This window comes from Triturus cristatus, chromosome 5_1 (genome assembly GCF_964204655.1).
Source record: "Triturus cristatus chromosome 5_1, aTriCri1.1, whole genome shotgun sequence".
NCBI classification, from domain to species: Eukaryota; Metazoa; Chordata; class Amphibia; order Caudata; family Salamandridae; genus Triturus; species Triturus cristatus.
Window position 1 is genome coordinate 159,980,754 of NC_140587.1, and position 21,305 is coordinate 160,002,058.

The window sequence follows — 21,305 nt, forward strand, 5'->3', positions numbered from 1 at the left end:
CAAAGTGGTCATTAGGGGACAATGTATTGCTAGACAGCCGGGGGTACTTGAAGCAATCAGAACCACGCTGACTTCAATTGAGGCTCAAATCAAAGATCTTGAACTGCAATTTTATTCTGATGGTACACCTGCTATTGTAGCCCAATTAAAATCCAAACTATTAGATTATGCTGATGAGGCACAGAGGGAGGTGAAGTTTCTTGGGAAGCATGCCAAGGCGCGCAGATATGGAGAGGGAGACAGACCAGGGCGGACACTAGCTAGCATGATTCGTGCCCTGCGGTCCACTGCTTACATCCCTGAGCTGGTTAACAAGGAAGGTGGTGTCATTAGAGGTCCGGCAGAAATCTTCACCTCACCTCATTATATTCTAATTTATATACAGCTACGCAATCCAAGTGCCCGGAGGGCATGAAGGCTTTTCTTGATTCCTTAGAACTGGTTTGGTTTAATAACGGACACAGGGAATACATGGACTTACCGTTTACTGTGGAGGACGTAGCTAAGGTAATTAAAAGTCTACCCATAGACAAAGCCCCTGGCTCAGACGGGTTGACGACCGCCTTTTACCAACCATATGTGGAGGAGCTGGCACCCAAGCTGTTGGCGGTTTATGAGGAAGCGCAAACGTCGGGTGTATTGCCCCAAACGATGCGGGAGGCAATCATCATTACCTTGTTAAAACCCGAGAAGCCTGACACTGAATTGGATTCCTATCGTCCCCTGTCGCTTCTTAATGTGGATGTTAAGATCTTAGCGAAGTTAATTGCTAATAGGCTGCAACCCATGATCCCCATTATTGCTCGCCCAGATCAGTCGGGATTTGTTCCAGGGAGGTCTACCTCACATAACCTTAGGACCGTTTTTTTTCGGCTCTGCACTATTTACACCAGGATGTGCAGGCTGCAGCAGTCTTTTTAGACGCCACCAAAGCCTTTGATATGCTGGAATGGCCTTATCTTTTTGCGATATTAGAGCGGATGGGATTTAGTCCCCTTTTTATTAAGTGGATCAGGTTGTTATATACAGAGCCCGTAGCTAGTGTGCGAGCTAACGGCCTCGTGTCTGACCCATTTTCAATTTCGCGAGGCACTCGGCAGGGGTGCTCCTTATCCCCCTGCTTTTTGCAGTTATGATGGAACCGCTGGCTGCATGCATTAGGCAGCACCATATGGCCAGAGGGATAGGGTTCAGCACTAGGAGCCTCCTTATATCACTCTACGTGGATGATGTCACCCTGTATGTTCTGAACCCTGCGAAGAACTTGGATGTTATTTTGAGGGAATTTATCAAATTTGGCGGGTTGGCCGGCATACCCATTAATTGGACTAAGTCAGTCATGTTCCCCCTGACAGAAACACTAGGGCAGCAACGTCTGAGTTTCCGCTGAAGTGGGAAGCCGAAAAAGTTAAATATTTGGGTATTTGGATAAGCCGGGACCTGCAAGAGGTGTGGAACTTGAATTAAACTGGCTAGAAGAGAAGGTTAATCTACGGACAAAACTCCCCTTGTCATTGGCAGGGAAGATCGTTCTGGCAAAAATGGTTGTATTGCCTAAATTCTTATATCTTATATCTACACTCATTGCTGGTATCTTTGGTGTGCGCGGGCGGTAAAGCTAGACAATCATGGGAGCTCTTGTCTCTTCCGTTAAAACAAGGAGGTCTGAGCGCACCGGATATGAAACTGTATGCACTTTGCGCACAGGCACAATTTCTACACTATTGGGTTCACCCTATGCCGTTTCAGCCACATGTTGCAGTGGAAACGGATGCGGTGGCGCCGGTTCCCTTTCCGGGTGGCGTTATATCAGACATTCAGGCGTCCAACAGAGGGAATAGACACCTCAGAAACACTGAGATGGGCTTGGGATGGACTGCGTAGGCGAGCAGGGGCCCAGATATTGTATGCCCCTACCATTCCCCTAGCACAAAACCCCATGCTGCCCAATATCAAGGACGAGATAAGCAAAAGGATAGCGCAGAAGATGACACTACATACGTTTGCGGACCTATACCCAAATGAAACGTTCAGGGATCCCCCGGTTGCAGAAGAGGGACAGAGGATGCCATTTGGGGAGATGTTTCTCTATCACAAATTACGAGCTGCATGTCGCGTACTGCATAGTGACTTCCCAGCCCCCCGCTCCCTCTATCAGCCTTAGAAAACCTACTTCAATCCCCATCGCCACGTAAACTTGTAACCCGTCTTTATACACACATGCAAACTACTGCCCCTGTACCGAGGCCTGGAGCATTACGGAGGTGGAACGCAGAACTCCTTCCCCCACTGACAGAAGATCAATGGGCATACTGTTGTAGTCAACTAACTGAGCTGTCCCCCAATTATAAGCTCCGCTTGTTCCATTTTAAATTCCTCCATAGATTTTACAGGACGCCCATGGGTCTGCACCGTATGGGGCTGAGAGATGATGAATGTTGCTGGCGCTGTGGGGCTACTTCCGCTTCCTTCCTACATATGGCATGGGAATGTTCTGACCTCACCGCATATTGGACACAGATTTTCACTTCAATAAATCAGATAAAAAAGAAGCTGAACTTTCTCAATATGATTGCAGAGCTGTGTGTGGACCCATTTCTCAAGCAGGTTAGCTAGAGTCATAATGCTGGGGATCGGACAGAAGTTGTTAGGATCAGCTAAGTCATCGTTGGGCTTCTTTGGGATGGGAGTGACTTGACCCGACTTTAGGCAATCTGGAATCCTCCCATGTAAGAGGGATTCTTGGAAGATCCTGGACCACAGTGGGAAGATGGCCGATTTGAGATCTTTAAAAAACTTGGCCGGTAGTGGATCGCTGAAGTGATTGGAATGTTTTAAGAACGCCAAAGAATGGCACAGCTCCGTGTCACCTGGAAGAAGACAAGTATTCCATGATGCGTTGATTTTGGGAGGGAAAGTTGTGTGGTAGAAAGGTGTACTCGCTGCAGAATGTTCTGTAGGTTTCACTGATAGAGTGAGGAAGTTCACAGGGCATAAATTTGGAGTGGTAGGTTGCAGCTCAAGTTCAAATTTCCTTGCCTTTTCAGAGAAGTGTGCTGAGAAGTCCTCACCACTTGGAAAGGAGGTTATGTGTGCCAAGCTATGGTTGGTGGAGTAGTTAGGTTGCTGTTTGATGATTTCAAAGAGTTTCTTGGGTCTGTTTTTAGTGCTGTCAAGCTGAGCCCTGAAATGGTCAATTTTAGCATTGCAAATATGTTTGTTGTGTGCGCTTCTCATCTTCCTTAACTAATTGAGGCTGGTAGTGGAGGGAGAGTTTCTCCAAAGTCTCTCTGAAAGCCTAAATTTGCGAAGTTCATCATTTCAAGGGCTATTAAACCAGAGTTTGGATTGTTTGATCAGAATCCTTTTGAGTTGCTTTGGAGCACTAGAGTTGAAAATATTAGTCATAGAGCTAATGTAGTGATCAGTAAGGTCGGCCAGATTGGTCATGTTAGGGGTTGGCTGAAGACTATTCTTGCTAATGGATGTTAGATCACTAATGTTGATGTCTCTCGGGTTAAAAGACAGTTGTTTGGTTTTACGTGGTTGGCCCTGTCTGCGCATGACCTTTTCCAGGATGTGGAAGGATATTTGGTGATGATCCGACCGGTCACAGGGTATAATGTCGTCAAGTTGAATGATGTTGTCTGGAGCTATGATAAGGTCGAGGGTGGCACCTTGTTGTGGGTAGGTCCCTTGCAGATCTGGGTGAAATAGAAGTCCGAGAGCAGGCCTTAAAGGAGCATATTAAAGGATCATCAGTGTGGTTCCAAAGAAGGTTAAAGTCTCTGAGGAAGATATGGCTGTGTTGGTCCGAGCATGAGGTTATGGACTCCATCATTTTCTCGATGATGAGAAGATTATACCCTGGTGGATGATAAATCGTGTGGAGCTCACAGATAATCTTGTAGTTGTTCAGATTTCGGTGACTAGTTCCTCACAGGAGGACATCAGTGCATTTTGAGTTTGTTTCAACATGAGACTGGAGCGATGTGTGCAAGCCCCCCAATTTTAACAGGTCGATTGCATCTGATAATGTCATAATCAGGAGGGAGTAAGATGTCGAAAACTGGAGAGGAGGAGTCATTGAGCCAAGTTTGAGTAAGGATCAGGAGGTCTAAGTTTTGCAACTGATGAGTTCCGAAATATCTGCTGCGTGTTTCACAGCAGATCTTCAGTTGAGAAGTAATGATTTGATGTGTGAGTTGGTAGTGACTGCTTCACTGTGAGACATAGTGATCTGAAGTAGGTTATCCATATTCACATATCTTAGGTTCACACTAGGGTCAGAGTAGATAGTTGGGATGATGGTTGTAGAGTCAGAGAGGCCAAACCCACAGCCATTGTACGATATCAGAAGAGCGAGGTTTTCGTCATCCGACAACTGATGCAAAACCCAAAGGGGCCAAGACTGGTGGTTTGGAAGAGGCCGGGTTCTCCAGAGAGGACTAGGGGCCATATGTAGGTAGGCTGTGTTTTGCGATTCTCTAATTGCAATTTTTAGGGAATCGCAATTAGAGAATAGCAAAACGCTATGTAGGTAGGATTAGCAATTTTGTTTGCGAATCCCACCTATTCCTTATTTGCGATTCTCTAATTGAGAATCGCAAATAAGGAATACCTTGCCATTCATTCCTATGGGCTAAAAGGCCCATAGGAATGAATAGGAAGACATTCTCAATTTGCGATTCTCAATTAGAGAATCGCAAATTGAGAATGCAATTTCAAGGGTGCAAGGGTGTCAACATGACACCCTTTTGCACCCCTGTAATGAGCATGGGTGCACATGTGGCGCACATACATGCCCTAAGGGCATGTATGTGTGCCACATGGCACTTTGAATAATGCAAAAAACTGCATTATTGAAAGAAATCGCAAATTACCATCACCCTGAAGTTGGTGGTAATTTGCGATTCCTTAAGCCAAAATAGCACAACTTGGGTGCTTTCTACATTGCATTTAAGGAATCGCTATTTGGGATTCCTTAAATGCATTTGCAAAATAAGGAATCGCAAATTTTGCGATTCCTTATTTTGCATGCAGATTTGCCTTCCTACATCCCACTTAGCAAAACTGCGATCGCAAACGCCGAAATTCGGCGAATTTCGGCGTTTGCGATCGCAATTTTGCTTTCTACATATGGCCCTAAGTGGGTAAATGAGAGAAGACAGTTCATATCGCAGTGCTTAGCCCTTAGAGGAGGACTGGGTTGGTAGGTACCAAGGGAAGGATAAAGTTTGCAAAACTTCCCCATCTTCAGGGAGAACTGCAAGTTATCTTTGACAGTAAGTAGATCCTGCTTGAGGTCAGCCATCTTCTCCTCAATGTAAGGGAGGCTAACATAGTCAGTGGCTGGCCTATAGTATGATAACGGGTACGTCTCCTTGGGAAGAGGGGTGTCGGATGGCAGAATAAATTCCTCACAACGGTTGCAGGGGGAGATAAAATCCCTCTTGAGATTGGCCTTAATGTCCACTAAGGGGTGAGGATTGGCATAGAGGGTAATAGGACTCGGTGTAGGAGGATGCGGATATAATCCTTGATTAGGATTGGTGGCGGGCAAGGTGATTTTATCCATAGAGATGGGGTCGCACTGGGGGAGGAGATAGTAAGGTGTGGGTAAATGGGAAAAGTACTGGGGAAAAAGCTGGGAGCAGGGCCCTCGAGTTGGTAGTACAGGAGCCAACGTTTAGATTATACGGGTTGTCAGGGTTAGGTATGTGGGTATTACACTCACCCTCTGTAAAGGGGGAAATGACAGACCGGTTCATAGGGAATGAGGGGGAAGTGGAGCGGGAGGATAGAGAGGCAGAGGGAACCGAAGGTTCAGCATTAGTGGGTAGGTTGATATGATGATGACTAGCAGGATTCTAATTTTTAAGTGTATTTGTAATCCTCATAAATATTCTGTCAAAGCTCTTGAGATTCAGGTCTGAGGCTTGAATGAGGATGTTACCATTATTGTATAGGGAGATGGTCAGATCAGCATTAAGGACAGGAGAGGGTAGTATGATTATACGGAAACCGTGGGGGGTTTGCTCAGTGGTTTGGAACGAAGCAAAGAAGTTAGAGCTTTTCTCCATTGGGCTCTTCTGGTCGTGTAGAAAATTAGGTCAGTAACCACCGTACCCTTTGCCGTGGAAAAGTAGGTGTCAGAGATGAGCGTTTCCGGACATCGTTTGAGCAGATTGTGCTTGAAGGACTTTTCCGTTTTCTTCGAGAGGCTGGGGGTAGACAATCTTAAAAGCATTCAGTCCTACCTAAACAAGGATGTTAGAAGAGCTATTAGTAGGTTGGGCCATGGCGAGGATAGCGCGCAGAGTAAAGGTGGTAAGGCAGGTGAGGTTGTCCAATTCTAGGGGAACAATAATTCGATCAAGGGTTCCAGGTTCGGCTAACCAATGCTCCTGTCAGCAAGAACTAGCTGTTGAGATGACAATACAGGGTAGTGCGAAATTGCAGCTTCATATGAGATCAACAGCACTCGATAAGGAAGATGACACCAGAGGGTAGAGAAATGTATCAGTTTAAGCTACAGAACAGGGAATGGTTATTAGAAGGTTCCATGAAGGCCATAGTCCAGAACAGATGTGTGATGAGAGCTGGCACGCTAAAAACACGCAGGAGCGCACTACATAGACAGACATAGAAGCATATTTAAATATAGTGCCATGCAACTAGTTGCTGTTCAAAGATTGCCTCCCCCAAGGAGAAGCAGGAAGGAAGTCCTACCTAACTTTCACTGCCCCATCTACTTGGGCTCGAGTTGAAAGTCAAAGTTCATTGGCTGTTTTGAGCACAGCTGGTCTAACCCCCAGTATCACTGGGGAGATAATAATTTGTCAGAAGCGATCATCATTTTGTTCCAAAAGCGTATTCTGCCCTAAAGCGTAGCCAAACAGAAGTAGCTGGCGTCTGGGAACATGTCTTTCAAAGCTTCTTTCTGAGAGTGGTCAGAACCCCAAACATCAGGGCTCCGCCAAGCCTCTCCAGTGAGGGCAGAGGCCCCAGATCCCCAAGGCAAGAGCCAGTGACCAGGGCTCCGCTATGCCACTCCTCGCAGACCTCTCCTCTTCACCGTGACCTCAAGGAGGAGGTGGCAGGCTGAATGAAAAGCAAGCCAACAGACCCCGGCTCAGGCCTAGTGTAGTTGTCTTGGTCATGTACTGCTATAATACCTAAGTGTTTACACTTACTGGTTCACCATTGCATATCCAGCTACCCAAATCTATTATCTTGTGGCCAGACCTCTAGAGTCTTACAAATTGTTATTTTGTTTTTCATTGAGCAGTCAATAGATACAATTATGTTGACCAAAAGACTCACCCCCGTTGCTGCATCTCACTGATTGTCATATTAGTTTGTTATTCCCTTCATGTAAAATGATTGTTTTTAAATGAAGCAGCAGCTGGAGTTTAACTAGTGATGGACCATTTTACATGGGACCTGTGGCCATATTTTTTTCGAATTTAAACCACTCGATCATTCATGTCTGTCCAAAGATCTTAGTGGCAAGTACACCTCATATCCCTCCCTTTTTCGTTTAACTACTGTTGTCCCTATTCATTTCCACCTAAGGATCTTAATTTAGTGGTGAGAAATTATTTCTAAATGCTCCTAGCTAAAATCATTGCTATTCCTAAGCCAAAGTACCTCTTGTTCAGTTAAACCTGAACATAAGTCAGAAAATAAACTGATGGAGCAAATGATTCATGGGAAAAAGAATCTCCCAGGCCCCTCGTGCTGCCTCACCTGCATAAAACAAATACTTTTGCCAATTGCAGAATGCAGTTACAGCTGCTTTCTTAGCGGGAGCTTCCTCCATAGTGTTTAGTATTACAGCATATGTGTCCGTCTGTTTAAGGTCAATGCCCACAGGCTCCAATTCGCATGTGAAACCATTCCACACATGTATACAGACAAGGATGTATTAATGAGTTTGATTTTTTTAGCATATGACAAAAGTCTTTATTTCATGCAGAAAGAAACAAAGAAAATAACCAAACGTCAATGTCAGGCGAGGGAGACCCACCAACTCAGTGTTGCCAGACAACAAATGATAGTAATGATAGTTCCAGCACTGCTTAAATACTTATTCTGCTTTGAATGCTTCAGACATTGAAAGGGAGAACAGGAAGAACACTCTAAGTAGCATGAAGTCTAATGGATGCTTTTCCTAACGAGTATGGCCACCAATAGAAACAAGAAAAGCACGACTGGGGACTAGGAAAGGCCTCTTTCGAGTTCTTACATAACCATCCTTCGTGTGATAGAGTTCTGCCAGGCCGTCCTGTCAGCTATACCCTGGCTGCCACAAATATTAACCTCCTAACCCTTGGTGAGCCTAGAGCTCCAATGCTGCCGGCCAATTGCAAGAAAACAAATGCCACCCACTGCGAACCTGAGGTAAACATCCCGAACCACTGGCCACCAGATGCCCTGCCACATGAGTCCTGATAGTGGGAGATAAATTAAGAGGATGTATGGAGATAGTGTGCAGGATTATTGGTCTGATCATCTCTTGATTGTATCTAGTCTGCCCCACCATGTTAATTTGAACAGTTTCCAAGATTATGTTTTATCTTTAATGTCTTTAAAGAGTGTCTTGGGGTTTCAGGTCCACACAATCACACAGTAGTCAATATCCCCGGGGAAGAGAATCAGTTGATATTGGGACAATTTAAATGGTAAATCCTGCTGTAGATGTTTAATGTAAAGTTTGGTAAGCGTTCATATTGATCTCTTAGAGGAGGTTAATTAGAGATTGAGTGCATCGCTCATCAGTATAAGTATGCCATCAGCATATGCTTAGAGTTTGTATTGGTGAGATTAAATTTCTATGCCCTAATCATCCGGTTATTTTATTTCCTCTCATAAATGATAAATAATTTCTAGAGGCAGAATATAGAGGAACAGGGATAGAGGTCATCTATGTCTGGTTCCCATTTGCATGTTGAATCTTAATGATGGGTAACCATTGACAAAGACTGCAGAGCAAGGATTTGCCTTTAAGAATTTGCGAACATTTATGTACTTTGGGGTGAGACTGGGCCATTTGAGAGCTTTAAAAAGAAATGACCTTTATAGTCGGCAGTAGGCTTTCTCTACATATAGAGCAATCCTGCACCAGATGTTGTCGTTAATGGTTTGAGATTAAAATTATATTAGTTAAGAGTCTTGTTTTGGGTGGATAAGTAATGGCATTAGTGGTTCTAATCTGGAGACAATAATTTTCGCTATGATTTTAAAGTCTGAGTAAAACCGTTTGAATGGGCAGTAGTGTTTTGGTTTCTATGGGATTTGTATCATGTTTAGGACATACAGTAACGGTAGCATCAGTGAAGACGCCTTCTGGACTTCTGAATTTTTCTTTTTAAGTTAGTTTATGTTATTGACAATTTCAGATATCATGATCTCATTTAGTAGGACAGAGAGGCCCAGGGTCTTTTGTTGTTGTGGCGTTGTATTATTCAAGTATGATTCGAAGTCAAATGCTGATGGTGATTTTTTACTTGAGTGTAATGTTTGGTAGAAGTTTTGGAAGACTGGCAAGGCTGTATTTTTCACTCACACCATTTGCCAATAGTATGGCAGTGGTCACAAAAATATACTTTTCCTAAATATTTGAGGACTGGTGTTCTAATAGTAAACCATCCTGTCGTCAAATATATGGGGATATTTCTATGTCTTTCCTCTGAGTTTCACGGGAGGCATAGACATTCCGTCACTTTTGATAGAGACTTTTACTCGCAGATTGGTCTCTTTTGGAATACTCCCCCAGGTATCAGACTGGATCCGGAAAATCTTCAGTAGTACCTCTGCGTACGGTGACTCCTAGTTGACATTGTTCCAAGACGGATGTAACATGCGCTTGCCCATTTAGGTGCCACCCATGCAGTCTGGCATTTATATCAGTTCTTTCTATCCATGTCAATAGACATGAAACCCGAACTATCCGTCATGTCATTGAGACACTTTAAAAAAAATGTCTCTTTAAAAAAACTGTGCAAGAGAAATGTCACCTCCAAAAGCGACAGTGTGTGGGAAATGTCACAAAAAAATGTCTTTAACTGACCCACATGTAGTTTGCCACTGCCTGGGGTTGGAACATGATTACAAAGCTGCAGCGATTGTACCTTAATGCACCCCAAGGTCATTCAAGACCAGGAAGCAAATTTCTTTGTGGCGAGGCACCGTAAGATACCACACCAGGACTGGTCGAGGTGTAAAGGTAGGTACCATACCCGCTCTCGAGGTTGCTCCCATGACAGGTCGTCCTCTGAAGAAGCTCAAGAAGTCCAAGCATGTCTCAACACTGTCCCGCCATTTTTGATCTCCTGAGAAGGTGCAGAGGTGCCATTGTGCCCCCAGGCCGTGCTCCTGAAGTCCCTGTACTTGATTCCTTTTGCGTGGAAACAGGAATTTCCCGAGCTGTTAGCAATGCCGCAGCAGATCCAAGACTTTTGTGAAACTATGGTGCAGTGTTTTGGCACATTATTGGCTTCCTCTGGCCTGACATGCCTCCGGGCCCCAAGCAGCAGAGAAATCTCCCAACTTGGTTTCCTCTGGGTCCATCCTGTAAGCTATTTGGGTCCTCTGGATCCACTCAGGGCTTTGGACGAACTTGGATACCATGTCCCTCTCCAGTGTCACAATCCACACCGGAACGTGATCCACTGATTCCGGCAGCACCATGTACTCTGGACATTGACAGCCAACCCATAGGTCTGTACGACGACATGGCGACATCGCCCCAATGTTGACCGAGGCTGCACACACCTTTATCTAGGCACAACTTCTCTACTACTGTTCTGACACCGATGCAGTGCATCTACTTTCTGGAAGGGCTCATGCCTTTCATGAGTTACTCTGCACAGACTCCTAGAATGGGGCTATAATGCTGGGGATGGCATTGCCCAGCCTTACTCAGAGGACAACTGGTACGAGGATCTCCAAGATGCCAGTGGGCAGGGATACCTCCCGTGACACTGGCCTAGTTTTCCCTCCCGCTCAGGGCCAGTTACAGAAAACAGTGCCTCTTTTACTATTGTTATGCAAAGGGGGGTGGAGGTTTTTGATCCTCAAGTTCCCACTATGGAAGTTAAAAACAATGTTCTGATGATGTTGCAGCCTGGCCAGTTGAGTTTTGAACACTTATCCCATTCAATGAGGCTCTTACTGATGCACTATTAGGTACCTGGGCCAAACCCTGCTCCATTCCCCCTGTGCATCACCAGGCACCATTACACTGCTCTGGGCAATCCAGCTTTCCTCACCCTAGTCCTGCGTTCTGCTGTCACTGAGGAAGAGACTTTTAGGCCAGTCTTATGGAAGTGCTGTTTGATGCCTTCCCACTTTTTTGGGGGATAAAGCAGAGATGACCCTGAAGAGCTTTAAATATAGCAAGACCCCAGTGTGCTCCCTGGGCCTTTCCAATTCTCTGCACCAGCAGTTTCGCCCCCTCGGTTGCTTTGGTAGGGGCTTCAAATATCACTAATAGCCCCATCAGGTGCAACAATCACCCCTGCCTTTTCGTGGCCACACAACCTCAGGAGAGTGCAGCAGAGACAGTAGGCAGCCCAGTATTCTGTCTTGCCCAGTTGCCTCCCCTCCTCCCAATCCTCTTTAGCATGCCCTTGATGGCTCACAGCCACCCTGTTGGAGGCAGGATCAACCCCTTCTGCATGGGTGGCAGGTGATACCTTCAGACAAGTAGGTCCTGCAAGTTGTTCAGCTGGATTACACCTAACCATTTCTTGAAACCCCACTGCAATTTCCAATGTCCCCAGTTCAGCTGACGGAGAACTAGTTGCTGCTCTTGCAGCAGGAAGTGCAGATTCTTTTGGCCAAAAGATCCAAAGTGAGGGTACCGGCACCAGAAGTTGATCATGCTTGTTATTCCCACTACTTATTGGTGCCAAAAAAGGATGGAAGGGCCTTCATCCCATTTTAGACCCTCTCTCTGTCAGTGCCTTTTTGTGTATAGACAAGTTCATGATGCTCACCTTGGCCCACGTCTTGTCTTCTTTTGACCCTGGAGACTGGATGGTAACACTGGACCTGCAGAATCCTTATTTCTACATCCCCGTTCTGCAGGCCCACAGGCATTACCCGCAGTTCACGGTAGGCCACAGGCCTTTTCCGTTCTCATTCTGGCCTTAGCACCACCCGTTGGATGTTCATGAAAGTGATGGTGGTGATAGCCGCACATATTCAGAGGTTCCAGACTTCCCCAACCTTGATGACTGGTTTTTAAAGGAAGGCTCGCCCAAGCAGTCGTGAGCCACCTCCAGACTAAGGTGCACCTTGTGACATCCTTGGGTTCACTATCAGTGTACCAAAGTTACACCTTACTCCTTCGCTGACACTCCGCTTCATCTAAACCATTCTGGAAATGGTACAGTTGTGCGCCTATACCCCGTAGAGAAGATTCCAGAACATTTAGAATATGATCTTGATGGTTCTGGATCTCAGTGAGGATGTCTCTGAATCTACTGGGACTGATGGCCTATTGCATCCTGCTGGACAATGATGGCAGATGGCATATTCGGGCGGTGCAGTGGGACCTGAAGTCCCAGTGGGCACAGCACCAGGTGGTTCTTTCCAAACTGGTCTAGAGTAGACTGCAAAAGATCTGCAGTGGTGACTGCGATCCAGAGCTCACAGTGATGACTAATGTATTGCTTCTTGTCTGGGGAGGCCATCAAGGAGAGATGGAGATCAGAAACATCTGATTTCCTGCGAAGGCCTGGCTCCATATAAACCTTCTGGAGCTTAAAGCCATTCACTTAGCTTTGAAAACCAGCCTGCCCTCCATCAAAGGGAAGCGGGTGCAGGTGCTAACAGATAACACCACTGCCATGCGGTACTGCAACAAGCAGGGAAGAGTGGGGTCATGAAGCCTGTGCCAGGAGGTGTTGTGTCTGGTCATGGCTATACTGTCAAGGAATGTGACTTCACCGGTTGAATCCAAAATGGGCTCTTAGCTTCTACATTGATCGTACTGAAGGACACTAGGTGGGTGATCAGCTCTTTACCAGGTTCACTGGCATAAGAAAGGCAAGGCTGTGAACAAAAAGGACCATCTGTCACTGGATCGTACGCTGTACAAAAATCTGCTACAGACTGGCCAAAAAGCAGCCTTGTGAGGGCTATTGATCTCACTCTACCAGGGCCAAGGCTGCTATCCCTGTGTTGGTATGTGGGGTGCCTGTCCGCAACATTTATCAGACTATTGCCTGGGCATCATTACATACATTCAGACGGCACTATTGTCAGGATAATCATGTCCGCCGAAAAGGCACTTTGTGCGCTTGGTCCTTCAGGGCTTTTTAGTATGAGTTAGTTAACGGACCATCCACCTTGGAGGTATTACTTTGATATCTATTCAGAGAAATCTGTGGTTAGACGTCACTATTAGAAGAACAGGTTTCTTATCTTCAGTAACTCTGTTTCCGGTAGAAACTCTATTTAACTGCATATTCCTCCCCGACCCTCCCACCTCCCCTTTCCGTGAACTGGTCTCTTCACATAAAAAGATCTTAATTTAGGAATCTGCACAATAGTTACGGCCAATCTGATTGGCTCCTCATCTGTAGATACGAAAATTTCAAGAAAGCAACTGATGTCAGTGCACATGGGTGGCTCCTATGTAGGTCAATGAGCATCCAGCACTTTATAAGGCAGTGGTAAAGCTTACAGTTTCCATGTGGTTTCCTTTGCGGGTCAAGCATTGTCATCATAGGAGCCCCATAGGAGGGGAAAGTTGGGGAAAGGATCCTCCAGGTTGCTCTAGAGCCCATTCAATTAGAGGTTTGCCTTCAAGGAATTTCAGTTTGGTTGATTCCTGAGCCCCTCTGTATTCCTTCTCCAAGCATTATTGTGTGGATGCTGAGTGCACATTCGCACTTTGGCAGAAGTTAACTTCACTGTAAATTAATCATCAGTTTTATCTATGCCTGCTGCCTTTCAGAGCTTGCGATGGAATCGGTCCACATAAGGAAACTGATCAACGAGTATCCTTTAGAAGCACAACTTAGTTAACCTACAATAATGGTCTTTCTTATGGATACGCAGATTCCCACAGATTCCTTTCTGCCATCCCACTTCATCCGTCTGAAGATGTGAAGGTTTTTTTAAATTTGTTTTACTGATTGATTAGTCCACCATGTGCTGTCCTGAGCTTCTGAGTGTAGAACAATTTGTTAAAACAGATGTCACTGGAACCTGTAACCTTTCCATTACTTTCTGTCAAGTCTGGTGTATCTGTGTCCAGAGCCACACAGCGCAACCAGGCACCAGTAACTGGATATTTTCAGGAAATAAATTCTGAATTACAGTCTGGCCCTTTAAAAGGTTTGCCATTAGGAATCTGCAGTAATCAATCAATCATGGCATTTGTAAAGCGCACTACATACCCGCGAGGGTCTCAAGGCGCTAGGGGGCGAGGGGGGAAGCTGCTACTGTTCGAAGAGCCAGGTCTTGAGAAGTCTTCTGAAGGTCAGAAGGTCTGCCGCAGGCGGATGGGGAGGGTGTTCCATGTCTTGGCTGCGAGGTGGGAGAATGATCTGCCGGCGGCGGTCACTCTTCGGATGCGGGGGACGGTGGCGAGGGCGCAGTCTGCGGAGCGGAGCTGGCGGGTGGGGGTGTAGAGGCTGAGTCGGTTGTTGAGGTACGTTGGTCCGGTGTTGTGGAGTGCCTTGTGTGCGTGGGTGGGGAGTTTGAAGGTTATCCTCTTGTTGACAGGGAGCCAGTGTAGGTGTCTCAGGTGGGGTGTGATGTGGCTGCGGCGAGGGATGTCGAGGATCAGGCGTGCGGAGGCGTTCTGGATGCGTTGAAGCCGTTTCAGAAGTTTGGCCGGGGCTCCTGCGTAGAGTGCGTTTCCATAGTCCAGTCTACTGCTGAAGAGGGCCTGGGTGACCGTCCTTCTTGTTTCGGTGGGGATCCACTTGCAGATCCTGCGAAGCATGCGGAGGGTGTTGAAGTAGGAGGAGGAGACGACGTTGACCATCGTCATGGAGAGGGTAGAGTCGAGGATGACCCCTAGGTTGCGTGCGTGGTCAGTGGGTGTTGGGGATGTTCCTAGTGCAGTCGGCCACCAGGAGTCGTCCCAGGCCGAGGGGGTGGATCCGAGGATGAGGACCTCCGTCTTGTCCGAGTTCAGCTTCAGTCGGCTGTTCCTCTTCCAGTCGGCGACAGCCTTCATTCCTTCGTGGAGGTTGGTTTTGGCAGTGTGGGGGTCCTTGGTGAGGGAGAGGATCAGCTGGGTGTCGTCGGCGTAGGAGATGATGCTGAGGACGTGCCGTCGTGCGATCTGGGCGAGTGGTGCCATGTAGACGTTGAACAACGTTGGGCGGAGGGATGAGCCTTGGGGTATGCCGCAGATGATCTCGGTGGCTTCGGAGTGGAAGGGGGGAGGCGGACGCTCTGTGTTCTGCCGGAGAGGAAGGAGGAGGTCCAGTCAAGGGCTTTCTCTTGGATTCCGGCGTCGTAGAGGCGTGTTCGTAGAGTGCGGTGGTAGACCGTGTCGAAGGCGGCTGACAGGTCCAGGAGGATGAGGGCCGTGGTTTCTCCGTTGTCTAGCAGGGTCCTGATGTCATTGGTGGCGGAGATGAGGGCATTTTCGGTGCTGTGGTTGCTGCGGAACCCGGACTGGGACAGGTCCAGGATGCTGTTCTCCTCGAGAAGGAACTGGTCAGTTGTTTGTTGACGGCCTTTTCGATGATCTTCGCCGGGAACGGGAGTATGGAGATGGGTCGGAAGTTCTTGAGGTCCTTGGGGTCCGCCTTGGGTTTCTTGAGTAAGGCGTTGATCTCTGCTTGCTTCCAGCTCTCCGGGAAGGTCGCTGTCTCGAAGAAGATGTTGATAGTTTTCCGGAGATGGGGTGTGATGGTGCTGCTGACTTTGTTGAAGATGTGGTGTGAGCAGCGGTCATCGGGGATCCGGAGTGGACGGTATTCATGATCTTGATGGTGTCGTCGTCGTTGATGTTCGTCCAGGAGATCAGGCGGTTGGTGCGGGTGGTAGTCGTGGGAGCGGGGGTCTCAGTGGTTGCCGGGGTGGTGACAGCGTTAAAGCTGTCGTAGATGTCTGCGATTTTGCGATGGAAGAAGGTGGCCAGCGAGTCGCACAGGTCTTGTGAAGGTGGGATGTCGTTGGTGTTGGAGCTGGGGTTGGAGAGTTCCTTCACGATGTTAAAGAGCTCTTTTCTGTAGTGTGCGTTGTTGTCTAGGCGGTCTTTGAAGGAGGTCCTTTTGGCAGATCTGATGAGGTGGTGGTGTCTGCGGGTGGCGTTCTTGTGGGCTGTGTAGCTTTCTGGGGTTCTTTCAAGGATCCAGGTTTTTTCGAGTTTTCGGCAGGTTCGCTTGGAGGCCTGGAGGTCTTCGGTGAACCAGCTGGCTTTCTTGCTAGTGTGGGTGTTGGAGAGCTTCTTGAGGGGGGCGAGGGTGTTGGCGCTGTCGTTGATCCACTGTTTGAGGTTGCGAGCGGCGGTGTCAGGGTCGGTCGGATCTGTGGGTGGGCTCCGGGCGAGGGCGGTGGAAAGCTGGTCTTCGGTGACTTTGCTCCAGCAGCGGCGCGGCATCTGTTGGGTGCGGTGGTGCGTGGTGGGTTTCCGGAAGGTGAAGTGGATGCAGCGGTGATCGGTCCAGTGGAGCTCGTGGTGGGGTTGAAGGAGACGTGGGAGCTTGTGGAGAAGATGGGGTCAAGCGTGTGGCCGGCGGAGTGGGTGGGTGTAGTGACGAGTTGTCTCAGTCCGAGGTTGGCGAGGTTGTCGATCAGGGTGGAGGAGTTGGTGTCGTTGTTGGTCTCGAGGTGGAGGTTCAGGTCCTCGAGGAGGATGTAGTCCGTGGAGGTGAGGGCGTGTGTGCTGACGAGGTCGGTGAAGGAGTCGCTGAACTGTGCTTGTGATCCGGGGGGTCTGTAGATGAGGGTTCCTCTGAGGGTGGTGTTGGGATCGGTGTGGATCTGGAAGTGCAGGTGTTCGGCGGTGCTGAGGGTGTCGTCGGTGTTGGTTGAGACTTTGAGAGAGTTCCTGTGGACGATGGCGATTCCTCCTCCATTGGTGCGGTCCCTGCGGGTGATTTTATAGCCTTCTGGGATGGCTATGGCGATGTCGTGTGCTGAGGAGGGGTTCAGCCAGGTCTCTGTCAGGAAGGCGATGTCTGGGGTGTTGGAGTGCAGTAGGACCCAGAGTTCCACGGCGTGTTTGCGTGCAGAACGGGTGTTGAGAAGGATGCATCTGAGGTGGTTGGGTTCTTTGGTAGGTGGGTTGGCGGGCCGGATGCTGGTGAAGCTGCAGTTACAGCAGGAGAAGGGTCCTTGGGTGCGCTTCGGGGCGGCCAGGCAGCAGGTGCGTGATCGGCCGGCGTTGAGTGCGTGGAGGGTGCTGGAGTCGTAGCAGAGGCAGGCGTCTTCGCGTTCGCGGGGGCCAGGGGCCCTGGCACTGGGCGCAGTCCAGGCGCGAATGGGCGCAGACGGGCTTGCCTTAGGAGTGCCTTTGTCGCGCCAGCGGCGCTGCCGCCATATATGGGGAGGAGGGAGGGAGGAGCAGCTGGGAGGCGGGCGGTAGGGGCAGCGAATGGACAGTCGGGGTGGGGAAGCAGCGGCGGAAACGGAGTAGTGTACGGCGCGGGGGCAAGGGCACAGAATCACGGGGGTCACAGAAGGAGAAACGGGGCACAGATCACGGGGGCACAGAAGGAAAAATGGAGCACAGATCACGGGGGCACAGAAGGAAAAACGGGGCACGGATCACAGGGGCACAGAAGGAAAAACGGCGCACAGATCGCGGGGGCTCAGAAGGAAAAACAGGGCACAGATCACGGGGCACAGAAGGAAAAAGGGGCACAGATCACGGGGGCACAGAAGGAAAAAAACGGGGCACAGATCACAGGGGCACAGAAGGAAAAACGGGGCACAGATCGCGGGGGTACAGAAGGAAAAACGGGGCACAGATCGCGGGGGCACAGAAGGAAAACGGGGCACAGATCACGGGGGCACAGAAGGAAAAACGGGGCACAGATCACGGGGGCACAGAAGGAAAAACAGGGCACAGGTCACGGGGGCAAAGAAGGAAAAACGGGGCACAGATCATGGGGGCACAGAAGGAAAAGAGGGCACAGATCACGGGGGTGACTATGGGAACAGAAGGAAAGAAGGGTATAGGAGAGAATACAGGCACAGGGGGAAGACAGACAACAGCAGTCACAGACGGCAAAAGAGAAAACGATACGGGCAGTGCAATGAACAATAGAACAGACCTAAGGCCTACCACTGGCTGCAGGAGGGCCTCAACTTACCTCAGCAGCGGCAGCTGGGGTCAGGGACAGGCCGCACAGGCGGTGCTGTGCGGAGGGGGAGCGACCTACCTAACTAGGTCAAGGGTCAAGCCAGGTATCAATCAAAAAGATCACTAGAAAGGGTGAGTACCTTGTTCTTTACAGTGGAAACTGATACGTAAAGGGGCACATGCCCAGTATAGCAGCTTTTGTAGGAATCTTTTGTAAAAGTAAATGGTCACATTTATATACGAGCAGTTGCTGCTGCAGCTGAGAAACTTGTACTGTAGTAATGGTTGATGCAGGGGATTCTGTATCGCATCACTTTTGGCTTCAAGTGGTAGAGTTTGATATTTTGTCTGCCTCTTGATTAACAGCAAGAAAAGATAGGCTTTAGGAAAACGATAGTTCCCAGTTCTTCTCCTTCTCCTTTGCACACTGTAGCAAGCGCTTGTCAGAGTGGGATTCTGTTATTCATGACAGTGTCTTCACCCTTGGTTGCAGTTTCTGTTTTCAAGTGATCTCTTGGAAAACTCAAATAAAACAAATGTGTGATGTTGATAAATGCAGTCCTGCCAACCCTTATGGATCATGTGGAAGCAACCAGCCACCTGCATGAGTACACTAAACAAAAATAACAATAATCCTACTACAACACCTCAACCAGCCCTACAGCTTACAGTGTTTTTTGCTCTAACATACTGAAAAGGTTCTGTTAACTATCTCCCTTCCATGTGCTTCTGTTCCACTAGTCTGCTGAGAACAGCCCGCTGGGGAACTTTCTGAAAGGATTCATCGATGTGCCTTCTTGCCACGTAGGTGAGTTTCCTTGTTTCTTCTTGCTTACAAGTTTATTGTTTTGAAGGTGTTATCTAGTGGTTATTTTCGTATTTTCTAATTTTGTTTTCCAGGTTATTCACAACAAAGCCAGCCTAGCCTGTTGAGAAATCAGATTTACAGAGAGGCTGGTGTACTCAAGCCAGTAGCGCTTGGGTTCAAATTATATTAATGTCAGACTTTCCTGACATTTAACTGATTCTTACTTGGCCTCTTTTAGACATAGCAAACACAAGGAGATGATAGACGGAGCGCTGAAACTTTTCAGACACTAACTCCCAGTCACTATTAGATCTGGGTTGAATCCATCATCGTTCTTTAGCTCACTGTGCCACCCCAGTTCAGACACAGTCATATCCAAATCAGTCTTGACCCTGCTCCTCATGGGAACAATCCAGCCCGAACTGCCAAGCCAGTTTTCCCTGGACCGGAAAGAAGCATCCTGGAACCAGTTTCAGGGTAACAGTCCTCATCAGCCAGGCTAGCTTGAATCTAATGGCAAAGTGAGCAAGGGACCCCCGCCTGGGCATACCCTGACAACTTAGGGCGAACAAAGCAAACACAAGGAGATGATGGACGGAGCACTGAAACTTTTCAGACACTTACCCCCAGTCACTATTACATCTGGGTTGAATTATCATTGTTCTTTAGCTCACTTTGCCACCCCAGTTGAGACCCAGTCGTATGCAAATCAGTCTTGACCCTGTTCCTTATGGGAACAGTCCAGTCTGAACTGCCAAGCCAGGTCTTCCCTGGACCAGAAACAAGCACCCTGGGACTGGTGTCGGGGTAGCACTAGTAGATGCACATGCTTTGCATACTCCTGCCATCTAGCGATGGGCTTAAATGTTTGGAGGTTCGAAGAAGTATTTTGAGTTGTAAGGTATAGTGATTGCTCCCTTAGCTGGCAATGCACATGGGATCAACTTCTTGTTAGTTGTTTTTTTCCCCAATCAGGACGTCTACCGTAGGTGCTCCATGTTTTCCTTTGGGCGCATTCATCCACTTTTCGACTCCGGGAACACCCTAAGAAACTCCACTCTGTGATGATTCTTTTTTCTTCAAAGTTGCATTCAGCAGACTCCTACCTTCTTCTAAGCCTTACTGTTGTGGCCTAAGGCCCTCTTCAGGGCTTTGTAGTCCTTGCCTAATGATGTCAAGATTGCGTGAACAGTGATGGATAGGACACCCTTCCATTAGTGTCCCCAGTGCAACTCCAAATATCCGTGGACCTTACACCATCAGGTCTGCAACCTCTCCCTCTCCCCTGACGACACCTTGTGCATGGCCTGCCTCACCTTTGATCCAAGAAGACCCTTCATTACCAACGTCAACGTAGTTGGGCCTATTTGAGAATGCGGAGGCAGGAGTCGGATGACACCCCAAACATATTTGAGGAGCACAGAGTCAAGTCAGAGGAGGAAAAAGGTGGCCCCTCTGAGGCACAGCTCATCCATTCGTCTATCCCTAGAGACAGCCTTTTCCTCAGAGTCCGACGAGGAATTAGAGCAAGACACAGGTGCCTTGCAGACACTGGTGAAGTCTCCAACTGTGATTACCATTGTCTCCAACACACAGCTCAAGCCAGCAAAGTGGCCCAAGCCGAGGATGAACACTGGCCCAAGGGGTTCAGGTATAAAAGGCCAGTGCCTAAGAAACTGTGAGTTAGGCAACCACTGCCTTTGGGTCTTGGTCGGCACTGATCCAAGTCTTCAAAGCCAACAACGGGTTTGGCTTTGAAAACTAGATCAACGCCAAAACTGCCTGTGATGTCGAACACTCAGTTGACTCCGAGAACCTACTCTGGACCAAAAACACCCTCAATGGCCTACTCTGAATAGTCAAAGCAACCCATCCTCCAGAGTATGCAGAAAAGATTGTTCATACATCCTCAGACACATAAGATCATTATCAAGCTGCTGCCCAAGCAGAGACTTTGCCACAGAAATGGAAACTCACTTTTGAGTAGAAAATAGCTTTGAAGTCTCCTTCACCTACTGAGCACAAGAGGGGCACTAGCCTTCTCCCTTTTCCACCCCAACCTTTGCCTTCTCCTCCTCCCCCTCAACCTTTTCCACCACCATAACCTCCTCCACTCATTTCCCATCTCCCATGTCCAGCAGAGGGTTCACTTCATTCACCTTACAGGGAGGGCATCCCACTTCACCCGGCCGACTTCTACAATATACC

The 21,305-nt window shown here is 48.2% G+C and overlaps 1 protein-coding gene across 3 annotated transcripts in view; it reads left to right on the plus strand.

Moving 5' to 3' along the window:
- LOC146830503 (1-phosphatidylinositol 4,5-bisphosphate phosphodiesterase gamma-1-like) overlaps positions 1-21,305 on the plus strand; it is a 695,332-nt gene that overhangs the window by 541,203 nt on the left and 132,824 nt on the right. For all 3 annotated transcript variants that reach the window (XM_085604690.1, XM_085604691.1, XM_085604692.1), the window contains one exon: positions 19,031-19,097. In XM_085604690.1, the coding sequence (XP_085460816.1) occupies positions 19,031-19,097 (67 nt within the window). The remainder of the gene's footprint in view (positions 1-19,030; positions 19,098-21,305) is intronic.